The 23,183-nt window shown below is 39.7% G+C and overlaps 1 protein-coding gene across 4 annotated transcripts in view; it reads right to left on the bottom strand.

Annotated features, from left to right (window-relative positions):
* Positions 1-23,183, bottom strand: part of DUSP16 (dual specificity phosphatase 16) — a 94,749-nt gene that overhangs the window by 13,159 nt on the left and 58,407 nt on the right. For all 4 annotated transcript variants that reach the window (XM_081059830.1, XM_081059828.1, XM_081059831.1 and 1 more), the window contains one exon: positions 10,343-10,506. In XM_081059830.1, coding sequence (XP_080915956.1) covers positions 10,343-10,506 — 164 coding nt within the window. The remainder of the gene's footprint in view (positions 1-10,342; positions 10,507-23,183) is intronic.

Genomic DNA, 23,183 nt, shown 5'->3' on the forward strand with positions numbered 1-23,183 from the left:
CTGCGAGACAACTATGTCAGAAAACACTTTTGGAACTAGGCAAGCTTCTCAGAGTGACCAGCCTTCAGCTGCGTGCCAGTCTCCTGATGGTCTCATATGCTTCTGTTAAGGTTAATAATCAGGCTGTGGAGATCTTACTGGTGTTTACTACCACAGCTTTTAAACTTCTGTACGTGTAGCAAAGGTCACATGTGTTTTCCTACGCTGAGATCACCTACTACCGTCTGATCAACAACAGTATCTCCCATAGAAGAACGGCAGTGGGTCAGTCAGGAGTTAAAGGCCTTTCAGGCCGTTTCTCACCAATGATCCTTAAAGAAAGGAAGCATTTTATATACCTTCCTCCTTTCCTCCAACCATGTGACAAAGATTTACTAAATTAAAAGGAAGCAGTAACATCATTTTCCACTCAACCCAATAATGAAGACCTAAAAGCTTCGAAGAAAAGGGGCCGACACTACCAGAGTTACCAGCTGGTACACACAATCAAAAGACAACTCTGAGGATAAAACGTTACACATCAATGACTGTCCAAATTTGATTTCCCCATAGAAAGAACAACAATGTACACTTCTGACAAGTAGCCTAATAACCTACAGTTTGTAGGGATGATAAACCTACAAACCCACTTAATAAACCTAACTTCAATAAAAAATATATTTGTTGGGGCACCTTTGGTAGAGGCCTATTAATAATATATCATTATGGCACATAGTACATACTAATATATCAATTTCTAACATTTAATGAATGACTACTATGTGCCACATACAGTGCTTAGCATTTAAATTAACCCCATTTAATCCTCAAAACTGCCCTTGGATGTGGGTACTATTATTATCCTCATTTTAGAAATGAGGAAACCGAGGCTAAGGTTATATAATGTTCCCAAAGTTACACAGCGATCAGGTGGTACAGTCAAAATTCAAATCCAAGTATATTTACTTCCAGAATCTGTCCTCTTAATTGCCATACTGTACTGAAGTGTTTTTTTTTTAAAGCAAATTAGATGCAGTAAAGTCACTAGCCTACACAGACTTTTTTTTAAACTAAATGAAATATTAGAAGTTTTAACTTCTTCTTTTTCACCCTTTTTAACTATAACAACTTAGAAAGTATAGGAGCACCACTCTGGTTGAAGACTTCTTTGAGAAGACTTTCCGAATGACAGATGGCTCCGTATTTGAGGAGACTTAGCCAAGTGTTGCTTGCCCTCTTTATCCCTGTTGGCACCTCAGGGGCAGTCCTAGGCATCAAAGTGCTGGTCTTTCTGCCATGTTTACACTGCCTGCTGCTGAAGGTGGAGGACTAGGTACCTGTGGGCATGTTCACTGCCCTCACCTGACTGCTGCCAGCCAGAGTGCAGCGGCACTCCTATGGCTGCACAGAGAGCAAACAGGAAAAAGGGCAGTTCTGACCTCCTGTAAGCAACATCAGCAATCCAAGCTTACAATGCTGTTATATCGCAAAGTACTCTGCACTTATAAAAAAATATGCCATAAAAGATGCATTTAGGGGTGGCTGGTTAGAGCACGAACTCTGAACAACAGGGTTGCCCGTTTGATTCCCACGTGGGCCGGTGAGCTGCGCCCTCCACAAGTAGAGTGAAGACAATGAGCTGCCGCTGAGCTCCCAGGTGGCCTGATGGCTCAGTTGGTTAGAGCACGTGCTCTCAACAATTGAAAATGGCAACTGGACTTGGAGCTGAGCTGCGTGCGCCCTCCACAGCTAAGATTGAAAGGACAGCAACTTGACTTGGAGTTGATGGGTCCTGGGAAAAAGTACAGTTTCCCAAAAAAGTCCTGTTCCCTTTCCCCAATAAAATCTTAAAAAAAAAAAAAAAAAAGGATGCATTTATATAGTAGCTTTATTTTGGATAACTGGCAAAAGGCGGAGGAGAAAAAGACATTAATGTATTGAAACTGAGAGATAAGAAAATAATTTAAACACAAAATGTGAAAAAAATAGAATATATAGAAATGGTATAACTGGATTTTATAAAAATTTTACTTAAAACATCTATTAAATTGATTATCCAGTTGGTACTTAACATTTTTTATTTTTTTATTTTTTTAAAGAACTTTATATTCATTTCAGGTGCATAAAACATAATGACTAGACATTTACATAGCTCACAAAGTGATAACCCCCCAATCTACTACCCCTCTGACATCGTATATAGCTGTTGCAACACCACTGACTATAGTCCCCATAGTGTACTCCCCATCCCGTGACTACATAAATACATTTAATTATAGTTGACATTCAATATTATTCTACATCAGCTTTAGGAGCACAGCACCGCGGTCAGACATCACACAGTCTATGAGCTGATTCCCCTGGTAAGTCCAGCACCGATCTGGCACCCCACATAATCTGTACTACATTATTAACTATATTCCCCATACTGTATCTCACATCCTCATGACTATTTTGTGACTATCAATTTGTACTTTCTAATCCCTTCACCTTCTCCCCCAACCCCCAATACCCCTCCCATTGAAATTCTTTTTTTTAATAAGATGGGACTTGATAAATAAAACATGGTCGATTAAAAAAAAAAAAGCAAACAGAAATCCTAAAATGTCACCATGTAAAATTTAAATATAATTTGGCTATTAAATTCAATACCATAAATAAATACCCTCTCATCTGGACTGATAATTACTAAAATCAGTGAAAAAGGTCAAAGAGGAAATCATTAAAAAACGATACATACATACTTGAAACATCTTATTTCAACTCAAAACAGACCTGATGCAGGACCATGGCTTTTATTTTTATAGGTTTGCTGACTGGAGTTCTTAAGCAAATGACAACCAAATGCTTTCACCATCTATAGTTTCCATTTCTTTAAAGGGCAAGAACTTGGAAAACAGTATCAGAATTCTTCTAGATTATGAGTGTCCCCTAAGTATTTTACAGTTTCCTTCCTCCCACTTTATTCAGACAGAAAAAAAAAATATATAAAGCAATTTGTCTTTCCTGAATCTTTTGAAAATATTTAACTTAGGTCACAAGAAAACGACTCTCCGCCTCATTCATATTTCATTGGCGTACGTAATATTTTAATTAATGTACATAATTATAATAACAAGTACACTGGTCTAAACAGGTTTCAGAAACAACACAACTGCCTCCTGGTAGTGGTGGGAGTAGACGTGCTACATGAAGAGCCTACTGCTCAGTACGAGGCAGGTTTCACTTGGCTGAGAGCGTCGGGGTAGAGATGTCAGTGCATCTCTGAAGTCAGTTCAGTTTCGGCTGAAGTTTCCTGTAACTATCCTATTAACCTGCTTTCCTGTTTATTTTTATGAATGTACATACAAGTGGCTAAGAGCATCTTCTGTCAATGGAACTGTGATCGAACTACAATTATGAAGAATGGCTCTGTTTTAAGAAGAATGACTGCTCTTATTCAAGATGGACGTCAATGACTCCTTGCTAAATTATTAAGATATTTCTGTTATTCATTCAGTTTTGTTTCAATATGTTGTGTGAAACATACACAGCTGGGTATTACTCTGTTCCATGGTTAAACATAATAATCTTTAAGCTTCCAGAGAGCAGTCATCTCAGACTATTTAATATTTAGCTCAACTTTGTGCTAAGTCTGCTAATACATGCTTTCTACTAATAAAATAATCTTTCTTCTCTGGCCTTCAAATATACTTCCAACACTGTGGCCTCTTAGTTCTTTGAACTCCTCACCTTACCCAATCATGCCCATGAGACCTAGTCTGGTCTCTGACATTACCAGTGACCACAACGCCCCCCCCCCAACCCACCTCAGACACCTGCTTTGGGACTCCTGTCCTTCCAGCTTGCTCTATCTTACCCCACTACTCCTGGAACCCTTCAATCCCCCCAGGACCTACTATCTGTTGGTCCTAACCCCTTTTCTCTATCCTTCATCTTCATGATGTCCATATTCCTTTCTTGTCCAATTTAAATTCTGTGGTCAATCATTATAATCATTCTGTTGCTTTCACCCTCAATTCCCTTGTCCCACTATTGCTTCTTCATTCACTTGGCAAAATTACAACTCTGGTTAAATCTAATTCTCTACCTGGTCTGCATCTGCATCCATGCAGCTGAACGTAGCTAGAGACAAACAACAACGCTACTGTATCTCACGTTCAGTTCATTGCTCCTCAGCACTCATTCTATTTCCCTAGTCTGTTCACTCTCCCTTTTTCCTAGATGCCATCCCACCCATTTCCCTTTTTCTTCAAACTCTCTGTATGTCCCCTTTCCATCTTCCCTCTCAGCTGATGGATGGTCTTATTTCCTACTACACTGAAAAACGAACAATCAGAGCAAAGTTTGATAAACTTCTACGAGCACATGCATTGACATTCTCTCCTTTCCCTCCTGTTGCTACGGATGAACTCAGCGTGGCATGGAATAATGAAAAGTAGGTGGGTGCTGGCCCCAGAAAAACCAGAGCACAGCTTAGCACGTTACTGAATGGTCTTGGGTAGATTACTTTACCTCCCTCAGCTTTAGTTTCCTCTCCTGTAAATAGGGCTAATGGTGTGCATTTTATAAAGCTATTATGAGGATAAACTAACTGGCACATAATATGAGTTTTGTTAATGTCAGTGCCCTTACTTTATCTTAAGAATAGCTCAGGGGAATATAAATTGGTGCAGCCATCATGGGGAACAATATGGAAATTCCTCAAAAAATTAAAAACAGAACTACCAAACGCTCCGGCAATCACACTAGTGGACATATAATTGAAGGATGCGAAATTAGGATCTTTAAGAAATATCTACACCCCCATGTTCATTCATTATTCACAAACGCTAGGACATGGAAACAATCTAAGTGTCCATCGATGAATGGATGGATAAAGAAAGTGTGGTGCATATATATATATATATATATATATATATATACACACAATGCAATAGTACCAGCCATAGAAAAGAAGAAATCTTGCCACTTGCAATAACATGGATGGACCTAGAGGGCATTATGCTAAGTGAAATAAGTCAAACAGACAAAGACAAATACCATATGATCTCACTTATATGTGGAATCTAAAAAATGAACAAACAAATTGAACTCACAGATACAGAGAACAGATTGGTGGCTGCCAGATGGATGAAGGTGGCCAAAAGGTACAAATGTCTAGTTATAAAATAAATAACGTACACCATGGTGACTAGCGTTAACAATACTATATCGTATATTTGAAAGTGGCTGAGCAGATCTTAAAACTTCTCATCACAAGAAAAAAAATTACGTAATGGATGTTAACTAGACTTATTGTGGTGGTATTTCACAATACATACAAATATATAATCATTATGTTGTATACCTAAAACTAATACAATGTTATATGTCAATCATATTGTAATAAAAAAGCTCATAAATCATATAGTATATGAATTTTCTCTCAAACCTTTTGCCCCTTCTCCAAAATAAAGCTGTTTACGCCACCCCACCCCCCCAAAAACAGCCTGTAATGTATATTTTTCACTAATTCCAACTGTCCTTTACCCTACTTGGCCTTAAGTAGGGAAATTACACTGAATGTACCAGGCTGGATATAAAAAAGGGTTTATGTGACAAAGTAGAAGAGATTCGTCCCTAAGAATTTTAAAAAGTGGATTCTAGTTTCAATACACAATTAAGAAAGCTTTCAAAACTAATATTTGTGAGTCAAAAATAAACCTTAATTTTATATTATGATTTTCATTCACTATATTTTCCTTTTAAAAGTTTCTCCTAAACCGTGAAGTAAACTTTCGCCTGCAGTTGGATTAATTTCTAAATATGGGTTCTATGATCTGTTGGTGTAGACTTTGGAATAATATATAGAATACAGATTAATATACAGCCTTAATAAAATTGCTCTATTTGGTCAAGTTTCCCATGTTCAGCTAGGCTGAAAACAGCGATCTCGTTCAATCATCCCATGGGCACTGAGGTTCTAGATAATGGAATTCTACTTTCTCTTTCTGAAGTCACTTCAATGACTAACTTTGCATCTGCCACTCCTTTTGCCTTCAAAGTTGACTTTACGTCCTATTCCCTCCAACTAGTCTTCCTCAATTAGCCACACCCACTGTATCTACCACTTGTGTAATCCCCCTCTTGATGACAATACTGAGTGTCCCTGTAAATCACCAGGAGGCAGGAATCATTCCAGTTTATAGGTGAAGAAACCGAGGTTCAGTAACTTAGCTAACGTAATATGGCTGATAAGGTGGAGACCTGGCATGCAAAAGCACCCACCTCCAAAGCTGGCTGCCAGCCATATGCCATGCTGCCTCATTATCAGCAGTTACACTGTCAATCACTTTGTCTTGTGAATTATTATTTAGCGAATACGTCTTGTCTAATCAACTTGCACTCTGCATGGTGTTCTACACATAGTGGACACTGAATACATGCTGCATTTTTACTGATAATTTTGATGACCTTTGTCTTTCTAGGTCATATGGGAACCCCCTGAAAGCAGTATTTGGCTATACTGTGTCTAGGTGATTGCCTAACTCACAAGAAAACAGAAAGCAGCAGTACTGCGCATGGCAGGCAGAACAGTAAGGCCGTACAGCAAAGCCAGTCCTGCAGTAAAAGACTGAAATCAGAAGCGACACAAAGAATGCTGGCAGCCTTCTGTTCAAAATGCGGGAAGAGGGGACAGCAGAACAACTTTGGTGAAGAGGCTGAAGTGATTCATGGCAGATAAAGCTCTGACTTAGCAACTCCTCTTAACATAACAGGTAAATTCCGTCATACAGTCCATGTACTTAAGTGTGAAACAAAAGTCCCTATTTAAAATTTTAAGTGATAAGGGAGAAAAGCGATCAAGAACTTTTGTCTTTCACATAATAACTAGAGATTTTCGCTCAAACCCCACTCATTTCGGATGTGGACTGGGGCATCAGCAAACTACTCTTAGTGTAATAAGCTGTTTCTGTTCCAACTCCAGTCCAAAGCCTAGAGGATAAAGACAGATTGTGAGACACAAGAGTATAGTTGTAAGGGAAAAGGAAAATAAAAGGATTCTTTTTGCTACCAGTGTCTTCTTATGATCTTTTGCAGAACAGCCTTTGCAGCATAAGTAAAAAGTACTATATTTGTTGAAAGGATTGACCGGCACTGTGCAGGGTGCTTAGGCACCAGCCACGTGTGGCTCCTAAGCACCTGAAACGTGGATGGTCCACATGGAGATGCTCAGTAACTACAGAGTACACACCAGATTCCCAAGACTTAGTACAAAAAAATGTTATCTCAATATGTATTGTTGAAATGATATTCTAGATATGTTGTGATAAATGTTATTAATTTTGCCTGTTTCTTTTTACTTTTTAAATAAATTACTGGAAAATTTGACATCATGTGTGTGGCTTGCATTATATTTCTGTTGGACAGAGCTGGTATAGAATATGATATAGAAAAAGCAGGGAAAGAAAATCTCAGTTGTGATTCACTAGACTGTTAAGATTTGTCAGTCCTTGATAACCGCCTACTACACAGAGTTCCATTTTCTGGAAGACGGGTATTTCTGGTGTTACATAAACAGAGGACTTAAAGCCAGAGGAGCCTGGGCTTCAGTTTGATCTCTGCCACTGACCAGCTCTGAAGCCAATGACTTCCTAGCGAGAAAATCCTGGGTACGTGACTTAAAAACTCGGGGCCACTCTCCTCCTAATGCTATGATGGGGGTTAAATGCGATGATGTGAAGAGCACAGCACTTTAAACGATAATTATGATCCTCCTAAAAAAACCGGTGTGTCATGCTTTTAACATTTTTTGGTGTCACTTTATTTTTTTAAAACAGACTAATAAAACTAGTAGCCTTGTGGATGACTCTTTTAAAGACTTCAGCTTCTAAATTTTAATCAAAAGGAATGAACTGTTTGGCAAGACGATAAAATCTTCATTGCTAGAGAACTTCAAGAAGAAAAGCAGCGTATTACTTCTCCCGGAAAGTTTAAATCAGAGAGTTGAGCACAAAGATGAGCTTGTGCTGTCTGTGGAAGGGGCAAATCTACTTCTAAACGCACCGTCTGGGGGTGGTGGTGGGGCTTTCATCTGACATGCTGCTATCGATGTCCTCATGTATCGAATGGAGGAGGAAGACTAAATGATCTCTGAAATCCCCTTCAGCACTAGACTCTTCCCAACGACTCTGGAGGTTAAGTATAAATTTCTCATCACCACTTTCGAAGTTTCCAGCCCATCAGCGCGTTCTTATTTCTCACCATCCCCTAGTCTACACTTTAAAGACACTTTATGATAGTCTTCCTTAACGCCCAAGCTGTTTTACCCACGAACCCCCACAAACTCATTCTTCTCTCCACAACCATTTCCTCAGTGCATCTATGTAAGCATATGCATTCAGTTTCGTATACATTTAGAAGCCAGTTAAAATGAGAAAACTGTTCCGCTGTCCTCAACTCCAGGTTCCAGGTCAACTGCTCTCACCTTGCGGGCACTCACATAATTGTTCACTGACACATCTATTAAACCCAGAAAAGGTCATGTGCTAGCAAAATGAGTGTGTCATTTAATTTCATGTCAAAAGTAACTAAAATGATCTGTAACACAATTATTTGTGAAATTACTTGCTGGCTGACTGGTTGTATTTTACTGAGGTAATTGTGGAGAGGATCCCTATCTATGAATTTTATTTTATTTTCTGATCTGAGGATTAAATAAAGTATCTCCAGCTTTGCCCCAGGGAGGCATGTGACTTTAGGAAATTAATTTTGCTTTCTGTGACATAGTTCGCTTATCTCTAAAAGAGAATTAATCATCATCACATGCTCAAAAGCATTGTGACCTCACCAGAAAGGCTCAGAAGAAGCACAAGCTATCAAATTTCAAACAGGCAAATCTCACAGTAAGAGCTGACTGATGTATCAACAACAATGTTGAGGTATAATTTTGAAGAGGTGGGGGTTTTCAGAACAAAAAAGAAAAAAAAATGAATGCCTCATTGCTTCCCAATGATAGGGTATTGTTTTCCTCCTGGAAAGCCTGGCTTTCCTCTTGCTAAAGCAAGCCGATCTGGAAGCTTATTTTACACTCAGCTCGCTCAATTCTTTCAGTTACTCAAGGAGAAAATGGTAAGGTACTGCCTTCGTATAGGAAAGCCGCACTTGTAAATCACCAACAGCTGAATTAGTATCTTTGATTGCTTTTTCAATTAGAGGTGGTGTAAATAAGAGGTTTTAGAGAAAAGTCACTTCTGTTGGCAGTGAGAGCACTGTTTTCAAGCACTTCTGGTTAAAAGCACATAAGCTGTGGAGGCAGACACATTTTAGTTGTACTTGTGTTGTTATGCTTGTACCACTATAACAAATGTCTCAGTCAACAAAGGTTCCTATGGGCACAGCTTGTTCAGTACAGCCAAGGTCCTTTCCAGCAAGAATCCATGCTCTTCTTCTTCCTCAATCAAATTGCTCCACAGCCTCAGACAGTGCAGCCTGCAGGGCACACTCTTACCGCGCGGTCCTCCCTGTCATTTACCACTGTGGGGACGGAGCCCCAGAGAGCAGTTCCCAGGCTCTCGGCGTGGAAAGGTGCTGGCTCGGGTAGTAGGTGGCCATCAGCTGTAATCAGATGGCCATCAGCTGTTACTGGTTAGCCATTAGCCACTAATATAACTGCCGTGGCTAGACTGGCAACGGGGTTGGTTGGTTGGCAGAGAAGCAGATGGCAGATTGCGGAGCGTGTGGATCCTACTTCCTGTGTCTCGCCTGGCTGCCAGCGAAGACCCTTCATTGGGGTACTGGCAGATGTTTGTTTTTGTGTCTCGACCAGCCGCCATCAAGTATATAGTGGAATGAAACCCCATCCATGGCTCCGTGGGAGTTCCTTTTTGGCCTCACCATATCCTGCGTTCTTGTGCCGGAAGCAGGAGCTGAGACCCTGCATGACACCACCTCCTCCCACCTCTCCAGCCAGCGGTCATCCTTCCTCAATCCAAGCCCACCCAGAGTCCCTTCTTACTGTGCTGTAGTCAATAAACACATTTCTAAATGTGAAGTTAGGAAGTATTCTCGAGTGTGCCCAATCATTATAATAGAACAATGAATACCCTAAGAAAATAAGGCTAAACTTCTGAAGAATCCTGTCCTATCCAGATCTCATGGACCTATGAGGAACAAAATATGACACCAGTGTAGGTTTCCTATGGCAATCATTAACATCACACAGAACAGCACTCTGAAGGACGATGCCACTGCTCACAAGGGGAGTCAGAGCCATGCCTCTGGGAGCCAGGTGTGTCTGACATGACAGTAAAGGGCAAGCGCTGTTTCTCCAGCTGCTAACAATAAACCCTGCAATGAAGGATATTTTCAAAGCACCCACCTTGTTGAGGACATCTCGCTGGCAGCCAAGATAAAGATTGGGAAGAATTCGGGTTGGCCCAATGTTGGCAACAGGTAAGCAAGGCTGAGAAATGCAGGTAGGGACTAGCGTGGATTTTCCTTCACAGAGGCCAGGGAAACAACGGGAAAACTCAGCAAACCCACCTAAGAATAAATAGTATAAAATTATGCCATGCACAAAGATAAAAATCAGCCTCTATGAACTACTCATATAAAACTGTTTGAAAAGAAAAATCAAATCCCATAGATGCAAGTGGGAATACTGCACACGTATTCCTGTCTACAGGTGCTGACTGCTAGGTCTGACAGGTAACCCTGCTTGGCTTGTGGGGCCACAATAGGGATACCAAGCCCTGAGGGCACTTAAGATGCTGCCTCTCTTCCACACCCTCTTCATCTTCACTTATCCTGCAACATTTGCTCCCCACTGGCCATCCCCCATGTGAATGCTTTTTTGAGGAATGTAAAGAGGATTTAAGGTAAGTAGCCAGTGACCACGGTAAGACAATTATTCACATAAACAAAATGAGGACATAAGAAATTGGAGGAGGGGGGTTATCACTTTGTGAGGGGTGAAATGTCTAACTAAGTGCATTGTTTTGTACACTTGAAACTAATTTAAAAAAAAAGAAAAAAGAAAAAAAAATATGAACTGAGGCCAACATGGTATTTCTTCCAAGTAAAATTGATCAAATTAAAAATTCTTTCTGGAATTAAGTTTAAATCTTCCTACTGTACAGGCTTTTTTATTGCAAAGTTATCAGAAACATACTCAGTTCTGCTCTTGCAAATATTCACTATGTCAAGTCCTTGGGATTCCGTAAGGTTTCCATAATTACCAGTGATTGCTGGGGTCGTCCATTCCTTTCACTGAACACTATCAAGAAGTGCTGACAGACCCTAGTTGGTTAGGGTACATGACAGCCTTGCGGCAAGATTCCTGGACTCAGAAGAATTTTTTTTCTAGTCCTATCCTTATAATGATCTGCTCCACGACCTTCAGTAGGTCACAATCTTGCCACTTCTTAATGAAGAGAAATCTATCTAGCCATAGGAGGTACTCTCACCTCCTCTGGGAAGAGAAACAAATGAATAAGGCTTTCACTGGGTTTTCCACTCTAAATATTCCTTGTAGGGTGACTCAGTTGGTTAGAGAGCCGTGCTCTTAACAACAAGGTTGCCGGTTCTATCCCGACATGGGCCACTGTGAGCTGCGCCCTCTACAACTAGACTGAAACAACTACTTGACTTGGAGCTGATGGGTCCTGGAAAAACACACTTAAATAAAATTTTTTTGAAAGTTTTAAAATAAATAAATATTCCTTGCTATCCAAACCCAGGAACTGAGTTGATTCCCTTGTTAGCCAAGGCCTCAAAGCCTCCCTACTTAGTTCAAACTCAGGAACTGAAGAGATTTGGATCACAGAGAATCTTTATATATTTTAAATACTATTTAATTTAAAAACAATTAACATACTGTCTTACTAGTAGACAGGACAGCCCCCGTTTTACCTGTTTAGTCAAGCTTTAAACAAGACCCTAAAAGTCTCAATAATATTTATGAGATCCATAAATCTATCTCATTGATTTACATTCTATCGGTGTTCAGCCCACTTCCAGAAACACACAAAATATGCCCTTAAAGAAACGCAGATGTGCAGGGAGTTGAGAGGGGGAGGGTGCCAAGGCTTATTCCCCTGCCCAGCAGGAAGCAGATACAGGAAAAACAGACCTTCTGGTCCCTCAACTTCCCATAGAGATTTTATGGGGATCACATTTCTCAAGGGGAAAACAAGGCAGACATTTAGAGATAGGCATCTGGGTCTCTGCATTCCTGCATAACCCATAGTATTCAACCGCCCAAGAGACATCGCTTTTCTGCCCAAAACTTCCCCTTTTCCATTGTAATTATCTACTCCTATAAGGAACAAATAGGTACAAAATACCCAACTAGATTAAACCGGCCACTCACACCTGCGCAGTTTAAAAAGATGAGGTAATAGCCTCTTGTCAATCACAGGTGTCAATCAAATGGTCTCAAACCTGGAAAGGAACAGCCCGTTCTAGAGAAAAAAAGGATAAAGTCCTTGCCAGTCTGGGCCCCTTTGAGTCTCTTGAGCCTCGCTTTTGCTCAGAGGCCTGCTCCAAACCCTTTGGAGTGTACTTTTCTCCTAATAGTGCCACCTTGGGCCCTTGAGCCATTCTTTACTGCTTGGGTCCACTTCTATTTCTTTGAAGTGTGCTATCTCTTCCAACAAACTCCTCTTTCATCACTTTATTTCTTTGCTCGAGACGCTAAGGACCTGGACACCGTGCCGTCCGCTAACAGCTTCACTACTTTCTAGTTGTCTGATTTGGGCAAGTTATTTAAGCCCTCTGGCTACTAGTTTCCTCATCTGGCACATAGAAAGCACTCGATAGGTATCAGTGATGGCTCTTTCAATAAGGTGATCATACATCTGGGACCCAGGCTCATCTGTGAGGCCTTCCTCCACCCTGATCTGCGGCTAGTTGTTCAGCTACACTTCGTTAGGATTTGCCTGACACAGAGTGAAAAAAGCAATGCTTCTAAGGTTACATTTCCCAAAATGTGCTCCAGGGCACTGGTGGCCTGCAGGAAGCTGACAGACGAGATACTGATCCAAAAAGTAAGAGAAATATAGCATATATCTCCTGGGAGAGTCACAGCACACGTTATAACGCATATTAAAGACTCCAAAAAATATCTCCAAGGAAACTAATTTAATTTCACTGAGCTCAGTAAGTTTCCCAAACTTATTTGACCATGGAATTCCCCTTCCTATTTCCCCCAAATCTCTAAGTAGCTAGTGGAACTCACACTTAAGGAAATGCTATACTAGGGCCATGGCAACCACTAAAATGAAATGAATTAGAATTCCTACACCTACAAGTATAACCAACCCACAGACAATCTCAAAAAAGGGGCCAGCCAATACTGGCATATGTGTCTGTATATGAGTGTCACTGTTTAGGATTTCTAGCTTTGTTTCTGTTACTGTTTTGTTCCTTTTCAGCCTCCCTAATTGCATAATACAGTTATTTAAGGTGAGGTTTTTTCCCCCCCAAAGTAGTTCTTGTAACAACAAATGTTAAAGAGTCTCATCATTTTTTGCCTATCTTATACCTACCCAACAAAATAACTGAAAAGCACTATTTTAATAATCATTTAACTGCATGAGTTTAAATTTTAACTTCTATTAACTTCTGTGGTTCTGGTGTTTCTCCAAAGAACTGCTTTCATATGTTTTCTATTCTGGCTCCAAACAGTTCAAGGGACAGTCTCATTTAAATCCAACAAAACAATATTCCAGTAAATGTTCTCAGAGAAAAAAGAAACCAATCCAAGGAAACTGCTTGAATTCCATTTTAAATTTATAAGTAATCATACTTATAAATAACACAAGTAATCAGAGAATTGCCAAATATTAACCATGTGAAAAGCACTGCTCTAAGCACTTCACAAGTATTTATTTCATCTTTACAACTCCCCTATGAAGGTAGATGCTATTATCATTCCCATTTTACAGATTTAAAAAGTAGAGGTTCAGAAAGACAAAGCACTAACTGGCAGAGCCTGAATATGGGCCCCAGCAGTCTGTCTTGAGACTGTACCCTCAATCGCTGTGGTATCACTTCTCTAAATACTACGGGACGAACTCTCTAGGATGTGGGAACAGCCTTGCTGATATCTATGGGTCCCTCCCCTCACCTGCCAGGTCTCAATACCAAGCTAAAAATGGCCATGGGCCTCTTCCAATCTGACAGAAGAGCCTTGCTGCCCCAAAGCCATGTGGTTCAAAAGTTTCAATGAAAGAAGAAAAAGGAGCAGAGACAGAGACTCTTTAAATGTACTCTGCATGATGAACTAGTTGAAATTTATAGTCACTGGTTTGTTCATGATCAGCTGCAAACCGGTAATGAAGCTGAAGCTATGTCTTGATGAGTTTTAGGCCACCCTCTACAGAACATCTCAAGGGGATCCTGCAGCAATTGTAAACTGAGAGTTGGCTAGCCTGGGCTGGGCTGTTCCAGGTCCAGCTCCATCATTCATTAGTACAGTGATCCTAAATCACTTTAACTTCCGTGGACCTCAAAAGTGAGTGTGGTTCTAGAAAATTCTCAGATGGAGAACAGAAATAAATGAGAGGGGGGGAGGGGGAAGCGGTATTCATCCTCAAAACAAAACCTAAAAGGCAAAAACACAACAGCAGTACATTGTTAAAAAAAAAAAATATATATATATATATATATATATATATACACACAGTTTTTTTAATAAGTTTTTTCAACTAATCTCTAGCACAAACCCGAATAGCCTTAAAATATTTAACAGATTTCACTGACAGCAGAGCAGTCATTTAGTGTGCAGTCTGGCTTGAAATGTCCCAAACCAAGGCTCCTAGTCACTTGCAGAAAACAGTACCTCGGCCAAAGGGCACATTTTCCCTGATCTTTATCTATGACAATCTTCCACTCTGCTGACATCCTCCTTCATTGACAGTTTTTTCCATTCACTGACCTTTCATTCATTGTTGTACTCCAGTGACCCCAGTTTCATTTCATTAATTAACAACAGATGAGACACTGCCTGATTTCCCCGAACCCTTGAAAAACTATCTGTGGCCTCATCAGCAACTCAGTTTTGAAATATGTCTAAAATGTTCCCTTCCTCTTACAAATTAAACCTAATAAGAAAAATATAATTCATTTATGTAAACTTTTTGTTACAAATGGCTGACACACAAAATAAAGAGTCATCTCATCCATCCTTGTCATAGCTCTGGGCTTACCCACAGACTCCAAGTTAGATTACATTACATGAACACCTAACATCAGTTCATTATGTTCCTTTGTTTACTGTGAAAAGCAGCACTGAAAAACTGAAAAGCTTCTTGAGAAAAGTTTTAAAATATTTTTAAAGTTGTTCAAGGATTTGACTCGCCATCCAGTCGTGTCAAGTTTCTCCTGTCCCTAGATGTTACACAGTGTATCATCTGGGAATATAGAAAATAAAAAGCGTATAACCCGTATGTGCTCCCCAGAGATAGACCTGACTTTAGGTACGGCTGTGGCTGCCACCCACCCTGTACTCAGAGTATTTGTCTGTACAAGGAAAAAAGACACATTTGCAGACACCCCTGGCCTGTAGAAAGACATGGGAACTGGAGACTGGCAGACAGATGGACATTCGGCCTCTACAGACTTGGACAGACAGGCATATGAACTGCTAACATTCACATTTCTGCGTGTTAGTCTTTCACAAATCCAACCAGTGTTCATGCATGTTTATAAATAAAAACATATATATTATTTTGGACAGAGAAAACATTTGGTATAGCTTAAAGGCATTTGCAATTTATATATCACTTTATTCTAATTCAGCCAAGAAAAACTCCTTCCCTTAAGTCACCTCCTTCACAATTCCATTCATAAATACCATTTTCTGTAAAAGCCAATGTGAACCACCATTCAATTTTCAGAGGGGGGAAAAAATCTGCCAAGTAAAATACATGTGACTCTAGTGCACAATTCCAATTAGACACTCTTTTCTCTTCCCTCTGACCCTTGCAATCAGTTACAAATCAGTTTCTTCTTAAAATGCAAGAATGCTTACATAATAAATAAAAGTAGCCCTTTACTACAGTTTAGCGACCTTAAAAAAATATTTCTAAGTCCCAAATTCTAAAAATGGATCCCTATGCTTTTCATCAAGCAAGAGATAAATGTTAATTCCATTACTTTAGAGATGGTTCCCGACAGGGAGAACCAGAACTTCTCCACTTATTTTTCAGATCAAATAAGTGTGCAGCGCTGGCCAAAGTGGGAAGGAAGAATTAAAGGAAACTTCCTCCCATTCTGTGAATGGGTTCCATGGCTATGTACACAAACAGAATTTACACAAAGCTCTCCTTTATGAAAGACATTTTTCTAAAAAGTCACATGCAAACTTAATTTTTGTATATTAAACCATTTTGACATAATTTATATAGTTTCATAGTTTTTAAATATAGCTCTCATGTAGTTTAAGCCATTCATAAAACAAAGACTCCCTTTTTGTGACATAAATATAACCCACTCATTTACTTATTCTAGAATGTATGTGAAGGATTTATGGGGGGTATACCTGTACCTGTAGAGAAAAGTACAGTCGTCTTTAGACTAAAAATAAAATCTGCTGCTTTGCTATTGCACAAAGGAGACAACCCTAATATTAAAATGAAATGTTGAAATGTATATTTCACAATAAATGTATATTTCACAATAGTGTTTCAATTGCTATTAACAGTAATTATTTTTCCGTTTTAATCTGAAGTGACTGATTTAGGCAACTTTGTTCTCCAGCAACTTAAAAGCAGGCTCAAGTACGATTATAAGTCTTTCAGGGTCAGCAGAGTGTATACATGGAGAGTTGAAACTAATTAAATAAAATGAAAACAAAAATAAAGGCAACATAATTTTGTACCCCCAAAGAAAGCAAACAAAAATATGTAACTGTGATATTCCAAAGCATATAGGTTGGTCTGGGTAAGCCAAGCCACACACGTTTGATAAATCAGAACGGTAGAAGCATGGCATGTTTTTCTTCATAACATTAGCATCGTCCCATCTATGTCCTAGCTGCTCCACTCTCCATTGAGCAGCAGTGACTCAATAAGCAGCACTGAAGACAAAGATCCCAAATGACATAGAGCATTAATTTTAAACTCTTACTCTATCCACCTGAGAGAAAAGTGGACAGATAAGCATATCTGTAGTGACTTTCCAGGAAGCACGACAAGTAGCTATACATCTCATAAAACTTGTTGCATAAATGACACTTCAAAAGAAGCTCACTCTATATTAAACAACTCTATCGCCCGGCACAGTTGGGGAATGGGAAATCCTAGACTAATATCTAGTCTAATTTTTGGTATAACAGTTACCATAGATATAATACATTAATTTAAAAATTTCAAAGCACCAGCATAAAAAAGATCACTAAATACTAAAATAATGCAACTTATAATTTTTTTGTGATTCATAATATCTAGATCTTATTAGTCAAGATAATGTTACCTAGATCAATTCAACTGGCAAAATCCTTAAGTGTTGTTTAGTAGTATTCAGAAGATACAGAGTGAGATTTTTACACTTTTACTGACTTTCAAAATTGGCAATAGAAAACTATGCACAGAAATTCCTTCTCTTAAAACACACATACACCCCCCCCACACACACACACACACAACCACACATGTAGGACTCTTAACAAATGCCCTCAAAGATTGGTCTGAAGAATGTAACCAAAATAACCAATCCAAAGGAATATGGCCAGAACCCACCACTTGGCTAATAAAATCAACAAGTGCTGTAAGTACATAGGAGAGCCAGATTCACAGAGGCAACCCTGAGTGGTCCTCTAGTAGCTTTACGATATGAAGACAACAGCCAAGTGAAAAGTATCCTCGGACCTCCTGAGGAGGAGGGATTTAGAAGGCCTCTACTTCCACTGGCATGTGAGGCGCGGTCATTAAGGAGATCCTATTTGCTCATTTTCACCTGAACACCAAACATTTCCAAGTTTGAGTTTTTGAGCTTCATGTCCCAAACTCCAATCTAACGTTTTCAACCCCCTTTGGTCATTTTCATTCAAAGGACTTAGTGACACTCTTTAAATAAATTCAAAGCCATTACCTGCCTCTCTTTTGTTCTGCAGCCCCATTCCCATCAGCCCCATTCTCCGGGTCATCTCAGCGATATTCAGGTGGTACACCAACGCAGTGATGTGCCTTCATAATGTCATTCTATTATAACTGTCCTGCCTTTCCATTTTCCTGCCACCACCCTAGTCCATGACTTTTGCATCTCATTCTTAGATAAATTCAGTAACAGCTCTCTCTGATCCACTTGTCCTTTTTCTAACTTGTTTCCACTTGCTGCCAGATTAAGAATCCCAAACTAAACTGGTGTTTTCTGCTCCCAAATAGAATAAACCCCAAAATTCTTAGCTAGTCATTCAAAACCCTTTATAGTCTAATCCCAATCTATCGTCCCACCTAATTTTCTCCTGCCTTTGGCAATTCAGTACTTCCAATCCATTTTACATTTCCTTCCAAACTGCAGGCAAGCATAAGTCACACCTTTCCTACAGCAGTATATTCCAAACATTTTTACCATGACAAATAAAATACATTTTACATTAAAACCTGCTGACCACTCACCATTGAAACAAGTTTCCCGATACAATCTTCCCTTACTATGTGAGTTGCTCTCTGATAGTTTCCACTTTATTTTGTTACATTAAAACAAAACAAACAAACAAAAACCTTCCCTGGCCAATGTATGTAGATATGGTCTTGCCAACTTAGAACTTCGAAAAAATGTTTAGCAATCAACTGACAATAAGTGCTTACCAATGACCAGATAACTGTGAATTAACTGTGTGTGTGTGTTTAACCTCTTATTTCTCCAGCTATAATACACTGAGAACTGCTTGTGGCTAAGAATTATGACTTACACTCCTTTGTACATCACCTCAGCATTTAGTACAGCGCTTGGCACACAATCAGAATTCAATAAACGTTCACTGAATCCTTCCTTGTTACAATGAATAGCTGTTGATGGACACAAGTCTTGTATATTTTTGGTGTTCAGAAGGATTTCCTGATTCCACTGAAAGCCGAAAGCTATGTTGGCATGGGTGAGGGCCCAGAATCTGCTTCCTATTCCTAGACCACAGTGCCCTATTAGATTCTCAGGGTACAGAGGCGGCACAGGGCAAGAAAAACATTTTTCTCCTACAAAAGGAAACAAGAGAGAATTGGTGAATGCTGCTTTGATCATCCAAAAGCAACAATGCATTTTCCTCAGTGTGCTCCTGCCATATCCAAGGAACTTCACATGAAAGGCGAAGAGGGAAAACTCTCTGATGTCTCTAAGTGGCTCAGGACTCCACAGCGGTTTGGAGAGTGTACCAACACCTCCATGGCTCAGGGACTCAGGGGCACAGTCCTTAAGAAACCAAGCCAACCAATTATCACAGCCCAGATGAGGAGGAAGTGGCTGCTGGTTATGTGTACAGTGATCATCAAAGGGCACAACGAAATGCGGTTGTCAATCGAAGAGAGAATGCTATGAGTCAAGAGGAAAAAGGAATATGAGTCTCATCTCTGGAGAATGACTCTTAAGAATCAAATGTGACTGACTTGTAAACTGTCCATGAATCACCACACAAGTCATTTCTCAGGCCTTTCTGTGTGACGCTCAAAGCTCTCTGATCTACCCTGCAGCAGGCTCTCCCAGAGGACCTTTGTGTGTTCTGCTCTGTCAACAGTGCTCCTTTTTGGCCTACTGCACAGCTGTCCTGGAGACGTCACAGAGCAGTGAGGAGGTTGACTGACACCTGTCCAGTCAACCGAACTACACTAGAGACCACAGGGATACACACCTAAGTTCAAAGAGACATTTAATGAGCACCTACTGTGAGCTGGAACAGCACTAGGTGATGGGGACGGTGGTGACCAAGACAGAGGGCCTCACCGGAATTGACAGGTTAGTGGGACAAACTTTTACCAAATAATTAGATGAATAATTAACTAATTATGGCAGGTAGCTGAAGGAGCACATATAACAGAGGAAACTAACTTTGCCTGGAGGCTTGCCAACCTCAATGAATCCAGCAGGAGACACCTCAGTGAGTTGGGGAGAAAGAAGAGACCCTCTGTGCAGGCCCAGACAGATTGACGCGGCAGGCTTAGCACCACCCAGCTAAGGCCTAAAGCGCTAGAATGAACACACGAAAAACAAACTGAGGGCTTAAGATGTCTGAGATGGAGTAACAGAGGTAGGCAGGAGCCAGCCACTACAGGGCCTTGTGAGTCTGTTAAGGATTTTAGAATCTATCCTAAGAGCACTGATGCATACTAAACTGGAGTGATATAATCAGGATTACATTAAAAATATAAAATAAAAATATAACTTTGGCTATAGTGTAAGGGATTGGAAAGTGGCAAGACAGAGGATGTGAGAAGACCCTGTAAAGGGGCAATCTGAGGGAGGGATGATATTGACAAGTCAATACCTAGTTGGTAGCAGAAGAGGAGGAGAAAAGCAGACGGGGCAGAAGAAAGACCTGGGGACTGAGTAGGGCAGGCCTGCTCATTTCGGTACCCGCCCCGCAGAGCCCAGCCCTGGGCCCCACCACAAAATGCCTATCAAACACAGGGAGAAGAGGCTGACTGAATGAAAAGGTCTGGACCTGGTGTTGCTTCAGAGCACACAGATGACACGACTGGGGCAAGAGAAAGCTGATGTCACTGCTGTCATCTAGGGAGCTTTTGTCTGACTTGTGCAAAATAACAGGATGAGGAACTGAGGAACTATCTTTAGTCTGGTGTGCAGTCCCATGTTTTAAAAAGACACAGCCTCAGGCATTATGTCTTAACCACTGGTAGCTGGGAAGTGACATAAACTGGCTTACCACACACTGGCAGGTAGCAATTGGAAACAAGATGATCCAATGCAGACAGCCTCATGCAAACGGAAGCTCAGAGCAGAGCCAGCAAATACATGGCAACCAGTGAGCACAACAGCACCTGTTTTTAGTCTGTTTTCAGTGGTTCTCCATCACTATGGCTTTTAAACACAAAAACAGCCAATTCCTGAATAACTGTAGTACTTTTACGGAAATTCATTAATATCACTCTCTTTTACCAACCACTCCAGGATTTGGAATGGAATGATTAAAGAGTTCCCTTTTCTAGACGAAAAGACAAAAGATGCCAAACTAGTAACAGAACTGATGATAACAACAGCACGTACGGCAAAATCTATAACCAGAAAGATCAGGCTTTACTATACTTCCACTAGGAAGGCCAGTAATTGGTGCCATTACACTAAAGCTATACATTTATTACACAGAACTGCTGACTGAATCCAGATCCCTGTTAAACTGAAAATGTGGAGAGAGCGAAATACATTTTTATTCACTCCTAGCTCTGACTACACTAGCAAATCTAACTCAAAACAAAGAAATGTATATTTGGCCTTTAACTATAACAAACGTTAATCTAAGACCTTAGCTATGTTCAGAGACTAAATGTTTATAAAAGCCCTTAGCACTGTACCTAATAGTAAGTGCATAATAAATGGTATCTTCTCATTATTCAGAGCTGGACTTCAGCATAGCGCAGAGTAGTCAGATTTTTATTTGATGATCCCCTCTGGCTAAAATAACTTAATGCTTTAAAATTTTTTTATATACAGAATATTTTTATACATGGCTCATTCCATAAAATGTGAAGTAAGAATATGACCCTGACATCCACAGAGGCTGAAAGAGAGCTACTACAAAAAGAGCCTTTCAGGATAAGCCTGATCTGAAACGGGCACCCTTGATTCCCTAGTCCAGCCTCTGATGAAATTCCAGAAGACTGTGAAATTATTGTGGATTATGGGCCTTGGGCACACAGTGAGAACTGTGGGAGAATCACTCAAGGACTCTGTAATTTTCCTCATTTGTAAATGAGAGGGCTGAAGTCTGTGATTCATTTACGGTTTTTTGCTGTAGGGTCACCCTATGCCTCATCACAGGATAGAAATGAGTGCTGTGGGATTAAAACAACTGCTGTGGGTCCCTTCTGCTGGTACTCCAAGGTAATAGTAGGGAAAGAGGGGGAAATAATACAACAGTACTGTTCATCTGTAGGTCGGTCTTTATTTTTCCTAAATTAACATTTATTCTCCTTTCGCTGTTAGCACAAAAGTCCAAATTTAGTAGTTTTTCTTTCTTCTTCTATATTTATTTGCAATCTGGCACCCTTAGAAATATAACAGACAAAGGCAAGCAGAATAAAGTGATACACAGTGAATAAGTAAAGGCCAAGAAACAAAGAGAACTAGTTTTCTGAAGTTTAACAAAACCAAAAAAGTTATCAATAAGTCAGTGCTGGCAACTCTTTATTTTGTTTTCTACCTCATAATAATTTTTTTACAAAAAAAAGACTTAATATAGAGATTTCACATACATTATCTAATATGATCTTCCTAATGTCACACCATTCTGTCATTCCATTAATTCGAATTCTTAAGACTCGTTTTAAAGATGATTATGAGACACATCTTTAACTGTGCTTACTATAATTGACTTTGAAATTGAAGAAAAAAGTGGGGAAAAAATGGTTTTGCCATTACCTATCCATCAATGATGATGGGGAACTTTCCAAAGGGATCCAAATTCATTCTTTTTGGCTAAAATGAGGCTGCTACTGATGATTAAACCTTTTAATCCTGGGGTTGCGGGGGGTGTGAAACAATGCTATGGTTTGGTCTGGCTTGGTTATTGGGAGACTGATGCCCAAATACAACAATCAGTTTTATACACACACACACACACACACACATTATTTCAGCCATTCTCAATTCATATGGATTTAAGAACTTGTATATTCTATGAGTGGAGCTAGGTTTCTAGAACTAAAAACTCTTTAACAAAGTTCAGCATTGTTTAATTGCAGCAGTTATTAAATCTTAAAATCGTGTTTAAATCTACTTAAACACATGGAAACCTTTTCATTTTAGACACTTTTACCATAGCAGTTATATGTTTGCTCTACCTGAACTGAATAAATACACTTTGGAAATCGTTTATTTCAAAACAATCTCAAGCTTTGCTACACTTCCAGATTAGTTTCATTACTGTTTAACACAATCATTTATATTCTAGACTAATAAAATGAATCTTATGAAATATAAATGGTATAAACCTACATGTAAGCTAACTTATATGTCCAATAATTATTAAAACATAGGAAGTGCTAGGC

The sequence above is a fragment of the Rhinolophus hipposideros genome (genome assembly GCF_964194185.1).
Source record: "Rhinolophus hipposideros genome assembly, chromosome: 9".
Classification (NCBI taxonomy): Eukaryota; Metazoa; Chordata; class Mammalia; order Chiroptera; family Rhinolophidae; genus Rhinolophus; species Rhinolophus hipposideros.